This window comes from Carcharhinus amblyrhynchos, chromosome 21 (assembly GCF_965287045.1).
Source record: "Carcharhinus amblyrhynchos chromosome 21, sCarAmb.v2.hapA, whole genome shotgun sequence".
Taxonomy (NCBI): domain Eukaryota; kingdom Metazoa; phylum Chordata; class Chondrichthyes; order Carcharhiniformes; family Carcharhinidae; genus Carcharhinus; species Carcharhinus amblyrhynchos.
This window is the reverse complement of record NC_137344.1, coordinates 2,400,314-2,423,242: the sequence shown is the minus strand read 5'-3', so window position 1 is coordinate 2,423,242 and position 22,929 is coordinate 2,400,314. Positions and strand designations below refer to the sequence as shown.

The 22,929-nt window shown below is 44.1% G+C and overlaps 1 protein-coding gene across 1 annotated transcript in view; it reads right to left on the bottom strand.

Moving 5' to 3' along the window:
• Positions 1-8,591: 8,591 nt before the first annotated feature.
• The window catches only part of utp18 (UTP18 small subunit processome component), a 39,376-nt gene continuing 25,038 nt past the window's right edge, over positions 8,592-22,929 (bottom strand). The window contains exons 10-14 of the mRNA XM_080209271.1: positions 21,125-21,248; positions 17,998-18,172; positions 12,492-12,634; positions 10,563-10,599; positions 8,592-8,855 (exon numbers count right to left, since the gene is read on the bottom strand). Of these exons, the coding sequence (XP_080065397.1) occupies positions 10,575-10,599; positions 12,492-12,634; positions 17,998-18,172; positions 21,125-21,248 (467 nt within the window). The 3' untranslated portion in view covers positions 8,592-8,855; positions 10,563-10,574. The remainder of the gene's footprint in view (positions 8,856-10,562; positions 10,600-12,491; positions 12,635-17,997; positions 18,173-21,124; positions 21,249-22,929) is intronic.

Below are 22,929 nucleotides of genomic sequence, written 5' to 3'. Positions count from 1 at the left end.
CCCGAACAAGTGCTGGGCTGCGGTGACTAGGGGAATTTCACAGTAACTTCATTGCAGTGTTAATGTAAGCCTTACTTGTGACTAATAAACAAACTTTAATTTTTTAAAGACCCCCCCAAACCGTAATGGCGATTTTGAGAATTACATTAAACAGGAAATTAGAGATATGATAAATGAACATCTGTAATTATTGGTGAGTTTTATTTGCGTATAGATTGGGCAAACCTTTTAGAACTGAGCTGAGGAGAAATGTCTTCACCCAGAGGGTGGGGAATGTGTGGAATTCACTCCCACAGAAAGTAGTTGAGGCCAAAACATTGTCTGATTTCAAGAAGGAATTAGATTTCGCTCCTGGGGCTAAAGGGATCGAGGGATATCGGGGGGAGCAGGGGGTCAGGATATTGAATATGATGATTAGCCATTATCTAAATGAATGGTGGAGCAGGATTGAAGGGCTGAGTGACCTCCTCCTACTTCCGGTTTCTAAATCAAATTAGTCACAATACCAGGAACTCCTGGAGTGAATACGGGATTGTTTACTGGACCAATACACTGAGGAACCAACTAGAGAGCAGGTCATTCTGGACTGAGTAATGAGAAAGGATTGGTTGGCAATCTATTTGTGCGAGATCCCTCGGGGATGAGCGGGAAAACGTGACAGAATTCTTCATTAAGATGGAGAATGACCTCATTGATTCTGAAACCAGGTCCTGAATCTAAATAAAGGAAACAATGATATGAGGTGTGAGCTGGCTGTGTTGGATTGGGAAATGTTACATAACGGGATGATGGTGGATCGGCAATAGCAAACATTCAAGGAGCACACAGGTGAACTCCAACAATTGTTTATTCCTGTCTGGAAAGGTGGCCAAACCATGGCTTACCGGGGAAATGAGATAGTATTAGATCCAAGGGAAAAACACGCAAATTGGCCAGAAACAGCAGACTGAGGATTGGGAGCAGTTTAAAAATCAGCAAAGGAGGACCAAGGGATTGATTCAGAAGGGGAAAATAGAGTCTGAGTGTAAGCTTGCAGGGAGCAAAGAAACTGACTGTAAAATTTTATTTTGGTATGTGAAGAGAAAAAGATTGGTGAAGGTAAATGTAAGTTCCTCCATGATCCCTCTTTGTCTCTGTCATCTCCTAGTCCACAACACAGAGATCTCTGCACTCCTCCAATTCTGGCCACTTGAGCATCCCGATTTACTTTAACCCACGCTTAGTGGCTGTGCCATTTGCTGCCTGGGAACTTACTCCTCACCTCAGGCAGTGGTGTAGTGAAATATAGAAAATAGGAGGCCATTCTGCCCTTCAAGCCTGCTCCACAATTCATTTTGATCATGGCTGAACATCCAACTCAATAGTCTGACCCCAACTGCGCCCCATACCCTTTGATCCCCTTCGCCCCACGTGCTACCTCTAACTGCTTCTTGAAAACATTCAATGTTTTGGCCTCGATTACTTTCTGTGATAGCGAATTCCACAGGCTCAGCATCTCTGGGTGAAGAAATTTATCCTCATCTCCATCCTAAACAGTCTACCCTGTATCCTCAGACTGTGACCCCTGGTTCTGGACTCTCCCAGCATCAGGAATATCCTCCCTGTTTTTACCCTGTCAATCCTGTTCCAATTTTATAAATCTCTATGAGTTTCTCCCTCATTTGTCTGAACTCCAGTGAAAACAATCCTAACCCAGTCAATCTCTCCTCATACATCAGTCCCACATCCCTGGAATCAGCCGGGTAAACCTTCGCTCCACTCCCTCGAGAGCAAGAACATCCTTCCTCAGAAAAAGAGACCGAAACTGCAGACAATACTCTGTGTGTGGCCTCACCAAGACCCCTGTATAATTGCAGCAAGATTTCCCTGCTCCTGTACCTGAATTCTCCCGCTACGAAGACGAAAATATCAATTGCCTTTTTTACCGTCTGCTGCACTTGCTTTCTTAACTTCATCGGCTGGTGTACAAGGACACCCAGCTCTCACTGCGTATTTCTTTCTTTCAATCTATAGCCATTCAGATAATAATCTGCCTTCCGTTTTTACTACCTCACGTTTATCCAAATTATAAAGTATCTGCCAATCATTTGTCCACTCACTCAGCCTGTCCAAATCACACTGAAGGATCTCTGCATCCTCCTCACAGCTCACCCTCCCAGCTTCGTGGGTAGCAATCCAGAGACCCAGGGCAATGCTCTGGCAACCTGGGTTCAAATCCCATCACAGCAGATGGTGAAATTTGAATTCAGCAGAAATCTGGAATTAAAAGTCAAATGATGGCTGTCTGTTGTTGTAAAAGTCACTCTGGTTCACTCATGTCTGTTAGTGCCCTCTGTAATGCCCAGTGAGAGAGAGAACATAGCGGCACAATGTCCCCTCTGTAATCGGCACATACACACATGATTATGGGCCAAGGGCATCAGAGTAAAGCAGGAGGTGCAGGAGGAGTTATTTCTGCAGCAACTCCTCCCAAACCTGCAACCTCTGCTAATGTAGGACAGGGGCAGCAGACACATGGGAACACCATCGCCTGCAAGCTCTCCTTCAAGTCACTCACCATCCTGAATTGGAAATAAATCACGATTCCTTCACTGGATCAAAATTCCGGAATCGCTTCCTAACGGCATCATGGGAGTTCCTACACCAGATGGACTGCAGCGGTTCAAGAAGGCAGTTCACCTTCTTACAGGCAGCTAGGAATGAACAATAAATGAATAAAGATTAATGCCCAGTCTGTTGGAACATTTGATACAACAGCACCATCTTGTGACACAATTTAATAAACACAGCTGGGTCACAATCTGATTTCAGACAGAGAAGCTACAATACAGAACACAAGCCATTCAGGCCAACTAATCTAGATCACTGATGACCCTCCATGGAAATAAGTTTTCATCACATTAATCCACTCCATTCCCTTATCTCTTCAGCTCTCCCCTTGGGGACATTGGGAATAATGGTAGGAAGGACTATTACTTACGGGGCGAAAAACTGCAGCAGGCGACGGTGCAGAGGGACCTCGGGGTCCTTGTGCATGAGTCGCAAAAACCCAGCCTGCAGGTGTAGCAGGTGGTCAGGAAGGCGAATGGGATGCTGGCCTTCATAGCGAGGGGGATTGAATATAAAAGTAGGGAGGTCTTGCTGCAGCTGTATAGGGCATTGGTGAGGCCGCAGCTGGAGTACTGTGTGCAGTTTTGGGCGCCGCACCTGCGCAAAGATATTTTGGCCTTGGAGGGAGTGCAGAGGAGGTTTACTAGGCTGATACCGGAGTTGAGGGGATTGAGCTATGAGGAGAGGCTGAATAAACTAGGCTTGTACTCGTTAGAGTTTAGAAGAATGAGGGGAGATCTCATTGAGACGTATAAGATGATGAATGGGATGGATAGGATAGAGGTGGAGAGACTCTTCCCGCTCAAAAAAGACAGTAGGACTAGGGGGCACAGCCTCAAGATAAAAGGGGGGCGGTTTAGAACGGAGTTGAGGAGGAACTTCTTCACTCAAAGGGTGGTGAATCTCTGGAATTCTCTGCCCGTTGAAGTGGTGGAGGCTGCCTCGCTAAATATTTTTAAGAAGCGGGTTGATGGGTTTTTGATAAGAGAGGGGATTAAGGGTTATGGGGAGAGGGCGGGAAGGTGGAACTGAGCCACGACAGATCAGCCATGATTTTGTTGAATGGCGGGACAGGCTCGAAGGGCTAGATGGCCTACTCCTGCTCCTATTTCTTATGTTCTTATGACAGCACGGTGGCACAGTGGCTAGCACAGCTGCCTCACAGCACCAGGGACCTGGGTTCAATTCCTGGCTTGGGTAACTCTGTGTGGAGTTTGTATGTTCTCCCCATGTCTGCGTGGGCTTCCTCTGGGTCCCACAGTCTGAAAGATATGCTGGTAAGGGTGCATTGGCCACGCTAAATTCTCCGTCAGTGTACTTGGCACTGGAACGTGGCAACTAGGGGATTTTCACAGTAACTTCATTACAGTATTAATGTAATTCTTACTTGTGACTAATAAGTAAACTTTAGATTTTGTCTGATAATTCCTGTGTAACACTTTGAGATGTTTTATTAAGTTAAGGGAGCTAAAGTTAAAATGTTATTTATTAGTCACAAGATTTACATTAACATTGCAATGAAGTTACTGTGAAATTCCCCAAGTCACTACAGCCCAGTGCCTGTTCGGGTCAGTGCATCTAACCAGCACGTCTCTCAGACTGTGGGAGGAAACTCAAGCACCCAGGGGAAACTGGGGAGACATGGGGAGAATGTGCAAACTCCACACACACACACACACACACACACACACACACACACACACACACACACGCACACCCTGACCAAAGCAGGGAATCAATCCCCTGGTTCCCTATCACTGTGAAGCAGCAGTGCTTACTGCTGTGCTGCCTCTATCTAAATACAAAGGATGAGGATGGAGAATGAGACTTGAAACAGAATCCAAAATTACTTTGTTACACTGCATGCTAACCAGATACTCAGCCTTTCGATACAATTTCCAGTAATAAGATTCTAGTGAAGTTTGGTCACTGAATACAGTCCCAATCCATTGTAAAAGCCCCGACTGAAAGAGAAATGCCATTGAGCCAATCAGCATGATTCCATACTGAGCTGTACAGACACAACCAGAGCTCTCAGATCTCACAGTGAGTTCCCCCCACATTGATACTCATCAACAGTAGAACAACAAAATATCAATGCTGGAGGAAAATATTTGTATTAAAATCAGCCAATTGCCCGTAATCCATCAGGGTTCATCGGGGATGCAGCTCTGAGACCAGCTAATGGAGGAAATGATCCAGAGAAATGCACGGTAAACAAGATAGCAGTTACACAGAGATAGCATTGGTCAAATCTCACACTCAGCCATATTTACTTCCGTTTTGACAGAAGTCCCTCTCCGGGTTATTTAGCTTGTTTTTGTGATGGCAGGAATAGGGAATACTGAGCTGATGACAGGGACGGTGGTTAGCACTGCTGCCTCACAACGCCAGGGAGCCAGGTTCAATTCCCAGCTTAGGTCACTGTCTATGCAGAGTTTGCACATTCTCCCTGTGTCTGCGTGGGTTTCCTCCGGGTGCTCTGGTTTCCTCCCAGTCTGAAAGACGTGCTGGTTAGGTGGATTGGCCATGCTAATTTCTCTCTCATCATTCAGGGCATTGAGAATAGGAATTGGAAAATCACGTTGCAGCTGTATAAGACTTTGGTTAAGCCGTATTGGAGTATTGAGTACAATTCTGGTCGCCACACTCCCGGAAGAATGTTGATGCTTTAGAAACGGCGCAGAAGGGATTTCCCAGGATGTTGCCTGGTTTGGAGGCTATGGACTATGAAGAAAGGTTGAACAAACTTGGATTGTTTTCACTGGAGTGTCAGAGGATGAGGGGGGACCTGATAGAGGTTTACAAGATTATGACAGGCTTGGGTAGAGTGGATAGTCAGAGTCGAAGGGCCAATTATTCAGGGGCATTATTTGAAAGTGGGAGGGGGGGAAGTTTAAGAGATGTGAGGGGCAGGTTTTCCACACAGAGGTTTACAGCATGGAAACAGGCCCTTCGGCCCAACTTGTCATCACCACCCTTTTATTTGAAACCCCTAAGCTAATCCCAATTGCCCACATTTGGCCCATATCCCTTTATACCCATCTTAGCCTTGTAACCATCTAAATGATTTTTAAAAGACAAAATTGTACCTGCCTCCACTATCACCTCTGGCAGCTTGTTTCAGACACTCCACCCTGTGAAAAAATTGCCCCTCTGGACACTTTTGTGTCTCTCCCCTCTCACTTTAAACCTGTGCCCTCTAGTTTTAGATTCCCCTTTTTTTGGGAAAAGATATTGACTATCTAGCTGATCCCTGCTCCTCATTATTTGATAGGCCTCTATATTAGATCAGCCCTCAGCTTCCTACGCCCCAGAGAAAAAAATCCCAGTATATCCAACCTTTCCTCATAACTCAAACCATCAGGTGGTGAATGCCTGGAACGCGCTGCCGGGGGAGGTGATAGAAGTAGATTCTATAACAACATTCAAAAGACATCTGGGTAGATACATGAATAGCAGGGAATAGGGGGATATGAACCACGTAGAGACAAGAAAACATTACATTACAGGGGCATCTGTTACAGCACAAACCTGGTGGGCTGAAGGGCCTGTTTCTGTGATGATCTTTGTGAGCCTACTTGCAACACTAATAAACTTCAAAAAAAATTAAACTGAACCTAGGAATTCTGTGCTAGTGAGTGCAGTAACATAAGGAGCAGCAGGCTGGAGAGTGTGGTAAGGGGAGTACTGCACTGCTATAGCCTTCTTTCTGATGAGACATTGAACTGAGGCTCCATCTCAGGTGGATTGGGATTCCAGGCTGTTATTTTAAAGCAATGTAGTCTCCTATCTCCAAGCAACATCCTTCCCTCAGATTATTTGGTTATAACAAGTGTGCAAGCTGCTGGTGTGTAAACTGGCTGTGATTTTAGCACACTTCAAAAGTTCTTACTGCAGAGGCTGGAATCTGAAAAGGCGGAAAATACTGGAAAACCTCAGCAGGTCTGACAATATCTGTGCAGAGTGAATAGAGCCAATGTTTTGTGTCTAGATGACTCTGTCAGACTTCTGATTTGCTACTTATAGACTTGACCATTCCAACAGTCTCCTGACCTTCCATCCTAAACTCTGCTGTCCATAACTCTCACCAAATCCTATTGTCTCATCACCTCAATATTCACTGTACTGGTTCCCCATCTGGAAATACCTTGAATTTAAAATTCCCATCCCAGTTTTCAAATCCTATGTGGTCTTCTTCATTGTAGCTTCCTCCTGTACTGCATTCTCATGGTCACTATATTCCTCCAGTGCTGGCATCTTGTTTATCCCCGATTTTAATCACTCCGTTAATGGCTATGCCTTCAGCTGCCTGGATCCTAAGTTCCAGTTTTCTTTCCCTAAACATCTCCTTTAAGACATTTGTTAAAACTTACCTCCAAGCTTCTGTCTTAATACATCTCTTTATATGGATCAGTGTCAAATTTTGTCTAATAATACTTTTGTGAAGCAGCTGGATAATTCCTTTTCATTAAAGTTGCGAAATACAAATTCTTATTTTACAGCTCACACATTGAAGCAGCGATTAATATCACAGCAAAGTCACTTCATAAAGAACTGAAGATGTGTGCTTATGAAACAGATTGTCATTTACAAACAGCACACTCTTATAAGCAGCAGTGGCAATAACCCGACGATCTGTTTTAGTAATGTTACTTAATGGATAACATTGGCTAAGAGACCACGCGAATTCTGCTGCTTTTCTGAAGAATTGGAGCTAGTGGGTGGAGGGGAGGATCTCTTACATCCACTTGAGTCAGGAGATGAAGTCTTGGTTTAACGTCTCAGTGTAAAGACATCAGCGCAGATGCTCTCATGCTCCCTCAATATTACACTGTGAATGTCAGACCTGATTTTGGTGTTTAGGTTTAGGACTTAAAGCCACAACTTTCTGACACTGAGAAGAGAGTGTTACCCACATGCTGGGCTGTCATAACACTGGAGGATGCCTCTGCCATTGTTCATTCCTGTAAAGACTGAAATGCCAATGCACGTTCTGCAACTCCTCTGGTCTGCTGGTCCCTGGCCATTCTGATTGTGCAATGCATAGAAATGAACCTGTAACATCTGAGTTGAAAACATGTAATATAAATAGAACTGACACTTCATACTGCCAAACGAAAGGCATCTTTTTAACAATGAGAGATGCAAGAAAAATTCAATTTAAAAGAATGCTTGTACTCACTGTGAACAGGAATCTATGAAATGCGAGCTGCATTCTGATCATATCAATGTTAATATGATATATCATTGTAAAAGGTATATAGGATTTGCACGCAATTAAATCTGACTTCTGTGATTTTACATTGTCAGCGCTTATCCGATCAGAACAGAGTGCAAACATCTCTCTGCTTTTAAATTATCTCTTAAATGATATGTTGTCATTTTAATTGCACTGATTAAATTGCCAAGCAGTTAGATTAAATGTGACGTGGCATTAATTAATTATATATGAAGATTCTTTGGAATGAATTATAAATTGTTAATATCAGTTTTAATTAAATAGTGACAGCTTTTAAATGGTTGCCATTAATAAATGCAGAACATTGTTTGATAGTAACATGCTGGCCTCTACAGTCACAGTGAGTGTGCAGTGTTAGAGCACAAACACTCAGTCACTCAACAATGGGGACAAACCTGTTCTCCCATCCGGAATATAATGGGAATACAGTCTCACTGGGAATGCAATGGGAGCAGAACATTCATTGAAACTCAGTCAATCAAGTCTTCTCCAACAAGTCCGGTAACCTTTATTTCACCCAATCTACACCCCCCGGCCCCTCACACACAATGCAGAACGTTCATGTTCCCGACGATCCGATTGGTGTTTACATCGAGAGCTCTTCCCAGGAAAGCAGCTCCATGGAATTGGCCGACCACATGAAGGAGGCCATTAACTTCACAAAGACCTGCTCTCTGAAACATGGAGACTCCACAGCAGCTCCATCGCTCGGCTCTCCAACACCAACATCACTGCTGTATTTGAAAATTCCATTTATTATACAGAAATGGTCGCGACAGGAGCAAGGCTGAAACCTTACAAGTCATACAAGTCCACTTATCCCATGGAAATAAATCCATTCTTTATAAAATACTCTGCATTCGTCTCAAGTTGAGCGAGATGCTGCCTCTGTACAGGGTCAGCCAACTGATGAGACTGTTCTCTTCAACCTGCAGCACGCAGTAAAAGGCAATGATTGTATCCGGGGAAGCTGACAGCAAAGTCCAAAATAGAAACTTTCCTCCTAAAAAACAAGAATTTCAGCAGATTTATAATTTGCTATCTACAAGTACGGGAGAATATGTCCCGTCTGAGAGATGGTGAAACTTTACTGAAAGTTGGTGTGATCTGGAATGCACTGATTTAATAAATGGAATTGGAAAAATACTTGAAAAGGAACAGTAGGGGGCGGGGAGGGAGGGAGAGGGAGGGGGGGAGGTATTGATGAGGGTAGGGCAGTGGATGTTGGCTACATGGACTTTGACAAGGTCCCTCATGGCAGACTGGTGCAGAAGGTGAAGTCACATGGGATCAGAGGTGCGCTGGCAAGGTGGATACAGAACTGACTTGGTCATAGAAGACAGAGGGTAGCAATGGAAGGTATGTTTCTGAATGGAGGGCTGTGACAAATGGTGTTTCTCAGGGATCAGCGCTGGGACCTTTGTAGTTTGTAATATATATATATAAATGATTTGGAGGAAACTGTAACTGGTTTGATTAGTAAGTTTGTGGATGACACAAAGGTTGGTGGATTTGCAAATAGCGATGAGGACCATCAGAGGATACAGCAGGATATAGATCAGTTGGAGACTTGGGCGGAGAGATGCCAGATGGAGTTTAATCCAGACAAATGTGAGGTAATGCATTTTGGAGGGTCTAGTACAGATAGGACACGTTGTTACACAGTAAATGGCAGAACGCTTAGAGTATTGATAGGCAAAGGGGTCTGGATCACTGAAAGTGGCAATGCAGGTGGAGAAGGTAGTCAAGAAGGCATACAGCATGCTTGTCTTCATTGGCCGAGGTATTGAAGTTAAAAATTGGCAAGTCATGTTGCAGCTTTATAGAACCTTAGTTAGGCCGCACTTGGAATATAGTGTTCAATTCTGGTCACCACACTACCAGAAGGATGTGGAGGCTTTGGAGAGGGTACAGAAAAAATTTACCAGGATGTTGCCTGGTATGGAGGGCATTAGCTATGAGGAGAGGTTGGAGAAACTTGGTTTGTTCTCACTGGAACGATGGAGGTTGAGAGGTGACCTGATAGAAGTCTACAAGATTATGAGAGGCATGGACAGAGTGGATAGTCAGAAGTTTTTTCCCAGGGTGGAAGAGTCAATTACTCGGGGGCACAGGTTTAAGGTGCGAGAGGCAAGGTTTAAAGGAGATGTACGAGGCAGATTTTTTACACAGAGAGTAGTGGGTGCCTGGAACTCATTGCCGGGGAGATAGTGGAAGCGGATGCAGTAGTGACTTTTAAGGGTCGTCTTGACAAGTACATGAATAGGATGGAAATAGAGGATATAATCCCTGAAAGGATAGGGGATTATAGTTAAGTTGGGCAGCAAGGTCGGTGCAGGCTTGGAGGGCCGAAGGGCTTGTTCCTGTACTATAATTTTCTTTGTTCTATAAGCACCTGTCACTGCCCAGAGCTGGCAGCGCCAACCCACTGCCCAGAGCTGGCAGCGCCAACCCACTGCCCAGAGCTGGCAGCGCTGGCCAACTGGGCACTGTTAGACAAGTAACTGGGTGAGTCTTTGCAGTCCATGTTATATTCAATCTCAGCATGTGGGTGTTATGGGCAAGACCACCATTTATTGACCACATATACACCCACCTCTCACACAGTCCCGTGTACGCAGAGCTGCCCGCGCGCAGACAGGACCCCGTGTGCGCACACAGCATTACACATGGCAGCAACAATACGAAATATGGACAGTGATTCACTCACCAAAGTCTCAGGTTAGAAATCTGCATAGTGCTTCACCCTAGGAGGAGACCAAATCATTTAGCAATTTAGTTGAACAACAGAATAGAAATATTTATAAGAACAGTAACTTTTTGAACATTTTACACCAACAAATTTCTTTTCACAGATTAGTGAAATTTAAGTTAATTCCGCAGACCTTTTGGCTTTATCCAGTTTAACTTGGAAGCAGTGAAGGTACCATTAGACTAGCTCGCAGCTTCAACACAGGACAGAACGGGCCATCGGAGCTTGCATACAAACATACGAGTTAGGAGTAGGCCAATCAGTCCCTCAAGCCTGCTTTGCCATTCGATAAGATCATGGCTGATCTGACTGTAACCTTTCGGATTCTGGATTCTCAGCTGTGTCTCTGTGGGGAGCATCTTCAGTGTTCCAGAAACAGAATGGAAAATTCAGCACTGATCAACATCTCGGAACAGGCTGGAAGAGGTCATGCTGCGTGAAATGGGACACTGCTACACTTGGGGCATACTCCTGAATTTTGGCAACAGTGTGGATCAAACCATGCTGTGCCTCATCACAGCGGGACAGACATTTCCCAATGCAAAACCTCCGCAATCCAATAAATAGTAAATTCACAAACAAATAGCTAACACAGTATGGACAAACAGCAACGGTGCATTGGTGTGTGGAGATTGCATCCATAAACCAGTTAGCCTGCTCCCAATCTCCTCATGTCTTCACTGGGAGAGGAAAGGCAAGGCACAGGAACCAACCTTTACATTGCAGATATTTCTATTTCTTTGATTGGTAATCTGAAGACTGGTGCTAAAGATCACACATTGTGATGTGTGTTTCAATCAGGAAATACAATGGTTAGAAGCAAGATGATTTGTTAAAAATAAACTTACAGCAGACTTAACTACCAACCTGCATTATTTATCACTGGGAGAGTAACTGCCATTAGACTCAAGAACAGCTTCTTCCCTGCTGCCATCAGACTTTTGAGGCATCCTACCATGTATTAAACTGATCTTTCTCTTCACCCTATCTGTAACTGCAACACTATCTTCTGCATCCTCTCCTTTCCTTCTCCCCTACATGTTCTACGAACAATATATTTTGTCTGTGTAACATACAAGAAACAATACTTTTCACTATATCCCAATACATAACAATAAATAAAAGCAAAAGCCAATACAAAACCTAATATTAGAAACCAACACCAGCCCCATTCTTTAACAATCTTGTAAAATCAACACACAAACCACACTCTCTAATTCACCAACACAGTTACGGTTGCACGCCTGGGATTCATTGGGCAATGGGGGTATGGAATAGCGGAAGGGGGAGAGAGAAAGAGACGGGTTTGCAGAGAGTTACAGTGATGATGGAAGAGGGGTACAGAGAAAAATTCTGATTGGAGTGGGATAAGGACAGATAGATGCATATAGATGAAGAGTACTATAAATATAAAAGGGGCAAGGATAATGTTGCAGAAAAGTATAGAGAGATAAATAAACATAAAAACGTAAAGAGAGACAAATAAAAGGAGAAATGAATAGAAAGAAAGACTCCTCAGACAGAATGACAGTGGGAGTCTCACTATGAAGGGATCAGAATAGCCAGAATCCCTGACCTTATTTGCATGGTAATAACTCCTGGTTGTAGCTCACTTGTGTGGACAGGATCTTCATAAACTGCTGACTTTATCTGGAGAGAACTAGGGGAGGAAATCAGCTCCATGTGGAAACTGCATCGTGAACCAGCAGTTCATCACTCAGAGCAGATTAACACACAGGAAAAGGGGGATGGGAGACTGCGTTAACACCCAATCCAACACCGCAAGGAATGTACCTGAATCAAGGACTAACACAACCCAAAAACCAGTTACAAAACAACCAGACCAAACAGCCTTGATGTGTGTTGCGAGCTGTATATATAACACACCTGTACAACAAGGCATGGCCTCGGTTTGTGGCTATGGAGAAGAAGCCACTTCTGGGAGAGAAATCCATTTCCTGTGCCAGGTGGATGAACTTCTGGCCAATCGCTGGGAAATTGGAAAATGCTGTGAAGGACGGGATATGGATCTGCAGGAGAGGAGAGAGAATTATTGGTAAAAATACTGCAGTTCAAATCCTATCATCTGTGCTGCTGAACAGAAACACTGAATAGTTGCAGGAGATCTTAACCCTTGACATACAGAATAAAACGCAGCTCATATAGCGACAATTCTGCACTCAATGACTGCGGTGTTTCATTTTATAGGCGATGCAGGTGGAGTCTCCAGGGGAGGGGGGGGGGGGTGTGTGTGTGTGTGTGTGTGTGTGTGTGTGTGTGTGTGTGTGTGTGTGTGTGTGTGTGTGTGTGTGTGTGTGTGCATGCGCACACACGAGTAGTGAGAGCTGTGGAATGTGTTTGCTGAGTACGTTATTGATATGGAACTATGTTTAACATGATCTGTCCCGTTTGGGAAATTGATTCCTTTGTAAGTCAACCACAGACTAACTACCATTACCCAGGCTGTCTGTAACTCAGCAGCTCCTTCTCTTGACAATGAGGTTAATATTAAGAGCAGACAAAATGAGCAGTAATTGCACAGATTTCCAGCTTACTCTCTGATGCTGCTGCTTTGGGAGGGTTCTTGTTTAAGAAGAGAACATAATAACTAAGAGCAGGAGTAAGCTAATGGCCCCTCGAGCCTGCTCCGTCATCCAATAAGATCAGGGCTGATCTTTTTGTGGACTCAGCTCCATTTACTCACCCACTCACATAACCTGTAATTCCTTTACTGTTCAAAAATCTTTGCCTCAAAAACATTCAATGAGGTAGCATCAACTGCTTCACTGGGCAGGAATTCCAAGAATCACAACCCTTCGGGTGAAGAAGTTCCTCTTCAACTCAGTCCTAAATCTGCTCCCCCTTATTTTGAGGCCATGCCCCCTAGTTCAAGTTCCATCCACCAGTTTACCCAGTTCTGATTTGTTTATTTGAAGCAAATCAGGTGAAAACAGCTTCATGGGCCACGGCTCACACGGGCTGTCATGGGCACATTTTTAAAGGTGGACTGAATGTTTAGTATTTCACTGTTTGTTGAATGGCCAAGTACATCATTCCTATCCCATCGCTGCAGAAAAGCACAAGAACCAGTCAGGAATGGTTATCCCCAGTGAGATTCCACATCCTCAAACCAGCTTAACCAAAAGAGGCACCGAACCTGCCAACACTCCAGCACCAGGCAACCTCTTCCTCGACAATCCCCGGAATATCTAACTAACACGGGAAGATTCTGCTCAGATTGAAGCAGCGACACTCTGTTAACCACAGGGTGAGAACACACCTCAGTCACTGCATGAGCAGCATTGTACCCCAACATTATTTAAAAGCTACAGCTACAATTTCACTGGGGAGGTGATGGCCTAGTAGATTACTCATCCAGAAACTCAGCTAATGTCCTGCGGACCTGGGTTCGAATCCCGCACACAGATGGTGGAATTTGAATTCAATGAAAAATATCTGGAATTGAGAATCTACTGATGACCATGAAATCATTGTCGATTATCAGAAAAACACATCTGGTTCATTACTGCCCTTAAGAAAAGGAAATCTGCGGTTCTTATCTGGTCATAGAATCCCAACAGTGCAGAGGGAAGCCATTCGGTCCATCAGTTCTGCACCAACCAAAATTCCACCCAGGCCCCATCCCCATAAGCCCATGTATTTACCCTGCTAGTCCCCCTGTCACTATGGGGCAATCTAGCATGGCCAATCCACCTAACCACACACCTTTGGACTGTGGCGGAAACCCATGCTGAAACAAGGAGAATGTGCAGACTCCGCACAGTCACCTGAGACCAGAATTGAACCCAGGTTCCTGGCACAGAGGCAGCAGAGCTAACCACTGTGCTACCATGCCGCCCATGTGTCCGGCATACATGTGACTCCAGAGCCACAGCAATGTGGTTGACTCTCAACTGCCCTTCAAGGGCAACTAGGAATGGGAAATAAATGCTGGCCAGCCAGTGACACCCATGTCCCACAAATGGATAAAAAAACAAAAAGTGGAACTGAGCCACTTCAGATCAGCCATGATCTTATTGAATGGCGGGGCAGGCTCGAAGGCCTACTCCTGCTCCTATTTCTTAAGCAGTGTGAGAGCTGTGCGAATAGCAATAAAGTCTCAAGCATTCTGTTTGACTGAAGCTGATTGAAAATTAACTGGTGTGTAAGTCAGTCCCTCACTCCACTGTTCTTGACAATGCTAATTTAGCAGAATATTGAAAGGTTCCATTAATCAAAGAAAACGGACGGGGATGAAAAAGGCTTAAGCTCAGCAACTTGCTGCTTTATCAGCTTGTTTATTTAATAAGGACACGTCAGATTGCCAGTGTCTGAACTGTCCAGGATGGCACTCAGGCTAGTGTTCCTCAAATTTAACAGATTAAGCCCTGATTTAATTAAGTGTTTAAAATGATTCCAGGATTTAATAGCAAGAAGAGAAAGAGACTATTTCCACTAGAGAGAGAATCTGGAACAAAGCTAATTAACGATAGCTAGGCTGCTCTGGGTGATGTCAGGAAGCACTTGGAAACCTGCAACTCTCTGTCCCAATAAAGCAGTGCAGGGGCAATAAGAAATTTCAAACTGAGATGACTACATTTCTGTTGGTTGAAGGTTTCTCAGGATACGAAAGACAAGCAGCAACATGGAATTAGCCTAAGGATCAGGTACAACTGAATAGAATGGCAGAACAGGCTTGAGCGACTGACTGACTTCCTCCTGAGAGCTATATGGGTGAGGATGGTGGTAGTTTGGTTTCTGATCTGAAGTATTTATTATTCTCATCTCAGTGACTGTTGTGGTGCCATAACTGACACCAGCAGCAGTTGGAGGAGGAAAGAATTGAGAAGGATCCGGCTGGATCCCTGACTCAGGGAGTGAGAGACAGGAAACAGCTGGGTTTGACTAGAATGCCGACCAATAATCCCTTTAACTTTTCTCTATTGTGCAAAGCCTGTTTGCTGCACGTGTGCTTTAAGAATGCAGTGTGGTAACACAGCTCAAGGGAGCATTAGATGCACACTACCGGTTTGTTGCGTGACAGGACATGTGGCCAGGTACCAGTGCAGCTTAGAGAGAATACTGATGCCAGAACTCCTCCCAACTCATACCCAAGGGCAGCCACTTGGTTTCAGCAGCTGGTTACTGGCACTCAATTAACCACAAAGCCTGACGTATGCCACTCACTTCAGGGTAATGGAGATAAAGTCATTGTCATCGAGTTTACAGCCTAGAAACAGGCTCTTCAGCCCATTGTCCATGCCACCCAGTTTTTAACACTAAGCTAGTCCCAATTGCTTACATTTGGTCAATATCCCTCTATACCCATCTTACCCACATAACTGGCTAAAATGCTTTTTAAAAGACAAACTTGTACCCCCCTCTACTACCACCTCTGGCAGCTCGTTCCAGACACTCACCACTCTCTGAGTGAAAACATTGCCCCTCTGGACACTTTTGTATCTCTCCCCTCTCACCTTAAACCTATGCCCTCTAGTTTTAGACTCCCTTACCTTTGGGAAAAGATATTGACTATCTAGCTGATCGATGCCCTCATTATTTTATAGACCTCTATAAGATCACCCCTCAGCCTCCTACGCTCCTGAGGAAAAAAGTCCTAGTCTATCCAGCCTCTCCTTATAACTCAAACCATCAAGTCACGGTAGCACCTGAGCAAATCTTTTCTGCATTCTTAATAATATGCTTACTATAATAGGGTGAAATCAAGAGGAATAAACTCTGTACACAATAACCTGACACAATACTGGTTCTACTTTACCCCCATGTGAGGCACTGGAAAACAACTTGTGCCCAGAAAACTGTCCTCAGTATAAGTTATACTTAAAGGGCCTAATGACTTCTTCATTCAGTCACAGAGCTGCACAATGTAAATCAGCACATTAAGCCTGTCCAAGACATTCACATTTCCTTTTGTTCCAATATCATCTACTGCTTTATTTTAGACCTATCATCTGCATCAGATTTTTGTGATTAGGCTTGATCAATACCTCCTGGGATGTTGTGTAGAGTGCACAGCGTACAAACAGGCCAATCACCCCAACTGAGCCACACAAGTGTGTGTCCACACAAGTCTCTGCCCAGCCCATTAACATACCCTTCTGTTCATTTCTCCCTCGAGTGTTCACCCAACACCTTCTTAATACATCTTTATTATTCAATTCAACTACTCTTTGTGGTAACAGGTTCCACATTCTCATTATTCTGGAAAAGTAAGAAGTTCTTCCCGAATTCTATTATATTTATTTGTAACTAACTTATATTGATGAACTTCAGAAACGTAGGAACAGGAACTAGGAGCAGGAGTCGGCAAATTCAGCCCTTCGAGCCTGCTCCGCCATTCAATCAGATCATGGCTGATCTCTCCCTGGTCTCAAATCCACCTCCCCACCTGTTCCCTAAATCTCTCTTTCCTTTTTTTTTCCATTAGGAATATACCAATCTCCCTCTTAAAACGTTTCAGACTCCACCACACTACGGGACAACAAGTTCCACAAATTCAGTTAGATTTGGAATTTTTAAAAATATATCTATGGGATTTGGGCGTTGCTGGCTGGCCAACATTTATTGTTGATCCCTAACTGCCCTCAAGAGTGGTAGTGATCTTCCTTCTTGAACTGTTGCAATCCCTGAAATGTAGGCACACCAATGGTGCTGTTAGGAAGGCATTCCAGGATTTTGACCCAGCGATAGTGAAGGGACAGCAATATATATCCAAGTGATTATGTTAAGTGGTTGGGAGGAGAACCTCCAGGTGGTGATGTTCCCAGGTATCTGCTGCCCTTATCCTTCTAGATGGTATAGGCTGTGAGTTTGGAAGGTGCTACCGAAGGAATCTCAGTGAGTTTCTGCAGTGCATCTTGTAGATGGTACGCACAACTGCCCTTGTTCATCTGTGGTGGAGGGAGTGAATGTTTGAACGTTTGTAGGCATGGTAGCAATCAAGTGGACTGCACTCATCCAGGCCAGTCGAGAATATTCCATTACATTCCTGACTTCTGCCTTGTAAATCAATGACAGGCTCTGGGGAGTTAGGAGGTGAGGTACTCACCACAGGATTTCTAGCCTTTGACCTGCTCTAGTAGCCAAAGTATTTATGTGGCTGGTCCAGTTTAGTTTTTGGTTAATGGTAACCCCCAGACTACTGATAGTGGGGGATTCAGCAACGGTAATATCATTGAATGGTGAGATTCTCTCTTGTTGGAGATGGTCACTGCCTGGCACTTGCGCAGCACAAATGTTATTTCCACTCATCAACCCAGGCCTGGATATTTACTGGTTGGGGAGGGAAAATGTCCAATTACTTTAATGTCATTGCTTCGGAATAGATTAAAAATGCTTACTCTACTTGACACTGTCCAAAAACATCACCTACCATCTTGACTGCATCATCTGTGGTTTTAGAAGCAATTGCCAAGATCTCTGTTGTTGGGTTAAAGACCAATGATGTTGCTGTGGTAACCAGGTTCCTGATGGCTTTCACAGGTTTCGGGTTAGTTTGATGTAGACAGGCATCTCGGGAGTAAACGTTCACAATTCCAGAACTGGACCTGCAAAGGAAGGAAAGCAATAGTTTCTACTAAAGACCAAGTACTTGAAAAGAAATAACAGTAATACAAACTGTGCCAGGGCATTGGGGTAGGGAGATAGCAACTCATCACATCTCTCAGAAGACAATGAAGTATTTTACATGCAATAAATTACCATTGTTACGTAGTCAACACAGTAACCCAATTAGCACATGGTGCAAGTGTGCTCACTGCACAAGAAGCTGCTTTTCATTGTTAGTTTGGAATGGTGGAAGCACTCAAAACTATTCAAAGAGCCTCTCATGAGCTGGAAGGGCTGCTCTCTAAAGAGCAGCCCTTCCAGCCGCGACACTCCCAACGGTCTCCTGGAGAACAGCCAGGTTTGGCAGGACATGCATTTGCACTCACCAACATTTAGTTTAGTAAGAAGTCTCAGGTTAAAGTCCAATGTGTTTATTTGAAATCATGAGCTTTCAGAGCGCTGCTCCTCCTCATCTGATGAAGGAGCAGCACTCCAAAAGCCCATGATTCTAAATAAACCAGTTGGACTTTAACCTGGCATTGAGAGACTTCTTACTTTGTCCACCCCAGTCCAACACCAGCATTTCCACATCATAACATTCAGTTTTTGCAGAGATTGGCAGAGGATCATCATAAGGGAGAACAGAAAAGGTTTATCAGGATGTTGCCTGGTATGGAGGGTATTAGCTATGAGGGGAGATTGAATAAACTGGGATTATTCTCCCTGGAAAGACAGAGGCTGAGGGGCAACCTGATAGAAGTTATAAAATTGTGAGGGGTATAGATAGGGTGAACAGCTTTTCCCCAGGGCAGAAATGACAATTACAACAGGGCACAAGTCCAAGATAAGGGGGGAAAGGTTCAGTGGAGATGTGCAGTTTTTTTACACAGAGGGTTGTGAGGTGGTTGAGGCAGACACATTAGCGACATTTAAGACTTAACAGGATAGACACATGAACGGGCAGGGAATAGAGGGATACAGGTAGTTGGCCTAGTTGGGACAACATGATCAGCGCAAGTAAACCTTTTCTGTACTCTCTCCAAAGCCTCCACATCTTTCTGGTAGTGTGGTGACCAGAATTGGATACAGTATTCCAAATGAGGCCTAACCAATGTTTTATATAACTGTAACATAATTTGCCAACTTTTATACTCAATGCCGTGTCCAATGAAGGCAAGCATGCCAAATGTTTTCTTCATCACCTTTTCCAGATCTCTCTGTGTCTCTGCTCCTGATTGTTCTGCCATTTATTTTATAGCTCCCAACTGAATTGGATCTACCAAAACGCATCACCCTGCAATTCTCTGGATTAAATTCCATCTGCCATTTTTCTGCCCAATTTTCCAGCCTATCGATATCCTGCTGTGTTCTCTGACAATCTTCATCACTATCCGCATTTCCGATCCATGCCCTGACCAGGTATAAAGCACTCAATGGATTTGATGCTAAGCTTCCTCAACAAGATCAGAAAATAGCTCCATAATCCCCTATTAATCCCCATGGATCCATTACTTTGTGCTAATTGCTTTCAGATCTTAATAGTGGTGTTACCTGAGAGAGGAAGTTTCCCAGTGATCCACCATACAGCGTGCTCCTGACTATTGCTATTTTCCATGAGGCATTGCCCACATAAGAATGGGGATGGAGCGGTTCACAGGGTGAGACAGACTGAGCGTATCTATTAGACTCCCCGGGAAGAGATTTACATCCTGGAATCATCCTTAAAGCCCATTATTTTCAAATCAAATCTAGTCATATCTTTGACCTGTGAGAATGTATTTATTACATTTGTGGTATGCAGACTTGAATTTTTATTAATTTAAGCCAATCTAAGTATATAAAAATGATGCATATTTTTGACTAAAGTAAGGCAACAGGAGAGAGAACTCAAATAGTGTGGGGAAAACGTGGTGAGTAAAAATGGACTTTTAATTTCATCATCGAATATGAACACTCGATGTTCTGCAGTTAACAAGCATAGTTAGAAGGTCACCGATTTCCAACTAGCAGTCACGTGCCACCTTTCATTGAAAGGGTGAGTACTGTAATCACTCAGTTTACACAAGGTCTGCGATAAGGCATTGAAGGGAGGTGAGGTATGATATTTATCTTAGAAATAAATTAAAGCAAGCCATGTAACCGCAGAGAGTCAGAACAAGCTGATTAGGATCACTAAATATAAAATCCCAGCTCATATTGCACATAGGGCAGTATCAGGAAGACAGAACATCCCAGGGCTGCTCAGTAACTCTAATGAGGCTGTCGTATTGTAATCCTCTCACAGGTAACACCACTATTAAGGTCTGAAAGCAATAAGCACAAAGGAATGGATCTACCATGGATTAATGGGGGATTACGGAGCTATTTTCTGATCCTGTTGAGAAAGCTTAGCATCAAATCTGTTGAGTGGTTTTGTACCTGGCCAGGGTATGGATCAGAGAAAATTCAAAATCATTCAACACAAATTGTCACTGCATTACCCAAAACTTGGGGTGGGTCAGACAGCAGTTCAGTACTGGGATTCAGAATAAATATTTTAGAATGCTTCAGTCTATTGAAAAAGTGTTTAAATGCATAATTACTAAGGAGTTGGTGAGGCAATGTCATCAGCTGGAGTATTTAAGGAATTCAAGCTGACACAGCCAGTAAATGCAGACACGCTACACAGACCTGGGTCAGTCCCTCATGCCACTATTACTGGGCTCAGTTATGAGGCCCTTTATTACTGGAATCATTTGCAATGCCTTTATTTCAGGGACAGTTACAATGTTCTCAGCCAATCTCTGAATAAACGGAACTGTCAAGGGAGCCTGACAGAGAATCCGCAGAGGACACTATAAAAACCTTGGCAATATAGACTGGCAGACATGGGGAGGGTCCAGCTTCTTGTTTTATCTACCACAATACTGTAGGCACGGGGGCAGTACTGTACAGTATAAGGTGTAACCTACCCACAAGCGAGATACTGCCCATTCCGAGAGACAGCAATACATGTTCCTTTCAGGCAGCCTTCATCGTCAAACCTGGTCAGGCACTTCCTACTCTTCACATCCCAAATATAAACTTCTCCTTCATCTGGAACAGGAGCACAAAGTACAGCGTTACAACACTGGTGAGAAACTCTGGCCAGTTGCACCCAGTAGAATTAGCAGTGTCAATGCTCAGCCAGTGCACTCTTTCATTAATACTCAATAAACTGGCACCTGCTACATTCAAGAAAAAGATACAGAAGTCTGAGATCATGTACCAACTGACTCAAGATCAGCTTCTTCCCTGCTGCTGTCAGAATTTTGAATGGACCTACCTCACTAAGTTGATCTTTCTCTACACCCTATGACTGTAACGCTACATTCTGTACTCTCATTTCTTCTCTATGAACAGTATGCTTTGTATGTATAGCATGCAAGAAACAATACTTTTCACTGTATGCTAGCACATGTGACAACAGTAAGTCAAATCAATTCAAAAGCATTCTGTGCAATTTCTGACACTGAGAAGGAAGGTGAATCTAATAAAAAGATGATTGAAATCCATGAACTCCTCAATCGTCCAATAACAGGTGAGTTTTAAAGAACAGGTGAAGTCAGGCGACGGTGCAGAGGGACCTCGGGGTCCTTGTGCATGAGTCGCAAAAACCCAGCTTGCAGGTGCAGCAGGTGGTCAGGAAGGCGAATGGGATGCTGGCCTTCATAGCGAGGGGGATTGAATATAAAAGTAGGGAGGTCTTGCTGCGGCTATATAGGGCATTGGTGAGGCCGCAGCTGGAGTACTGTGTGCAGTTTTGGTCGCCACACTTACGCAAGGATATTTTGGCCTTGGAGGGAGTGCAGAGGAGGTTTACTAGGCTGATGCCGGAGTTGAGGGCGTTGAGCTATGAGGAGAGGCTGAATAAACTAGGCTTGTACTCGTTAGAGTTTAGAAGAATGACGGGAGATCTCATTGAGACGTATAAGATGATGAATGGGATGGATAGGATAGAGGTGGAGAGACTCTTCCCGCTCAGAAAGGACAGTAGGACTAGGGGGCACAGCCTCAAGATAAAAGGGGGGCAGTTTAGAACAGAGTTGAGGAGGAACTTCTTCACTCAAAGGGTGGTGAATCTCTGGAATTCTCTGCCCGTTGAAGTGGTGGAGGCTACCTCGCTAAATATTTTTAAGACGCGGGTTGATGGGTTTTTGATAAGAGAGGGATTAAGAGTTATGGGGAGAGGGCGGGAATGTGGAGCTGAGCCACGACAGATCAGCCATGATCTTATTGAATGGCGGGGCAGGCTCGAGGGGCTGGATGGCCTACTCCTGCTCCTATTTCTTATGTTCTTATTAACATACAGCACAGGAACAGGCCCTTTGACACTCCAAACCTGCGCCAATTATGACACTATCTAAAAAGAAAACCTTCTATCCTTACTCAGTCCGTATCCCTCTATTCCCTCCCTATTCATGTACTCACCCAGATGCCTCTTAAATGTTGTTAATGTGCCTGCTTCCACCACTTCCTCTGGCAGCGCGTTCCAGGCACCCAGCGCTCACTGTGTGAAAAACTTCCCCTGCACATTTCCCTTAGACTTTCCCCCTCAGCTTGAACCTGTGCCCTCTTTGCAATTAACACCCTGGGAAAAAGCCTCTGATTATCCACACTGTCTATGCCTCTCATAATTTTGTAGACCTCTATCTGGTCTCCCCTCACCTCCATCTTTCCAATGAAAATGATCCTAGTTTAATCAACCTCGCCTCATAGCCAACACCCTTGAAACCAG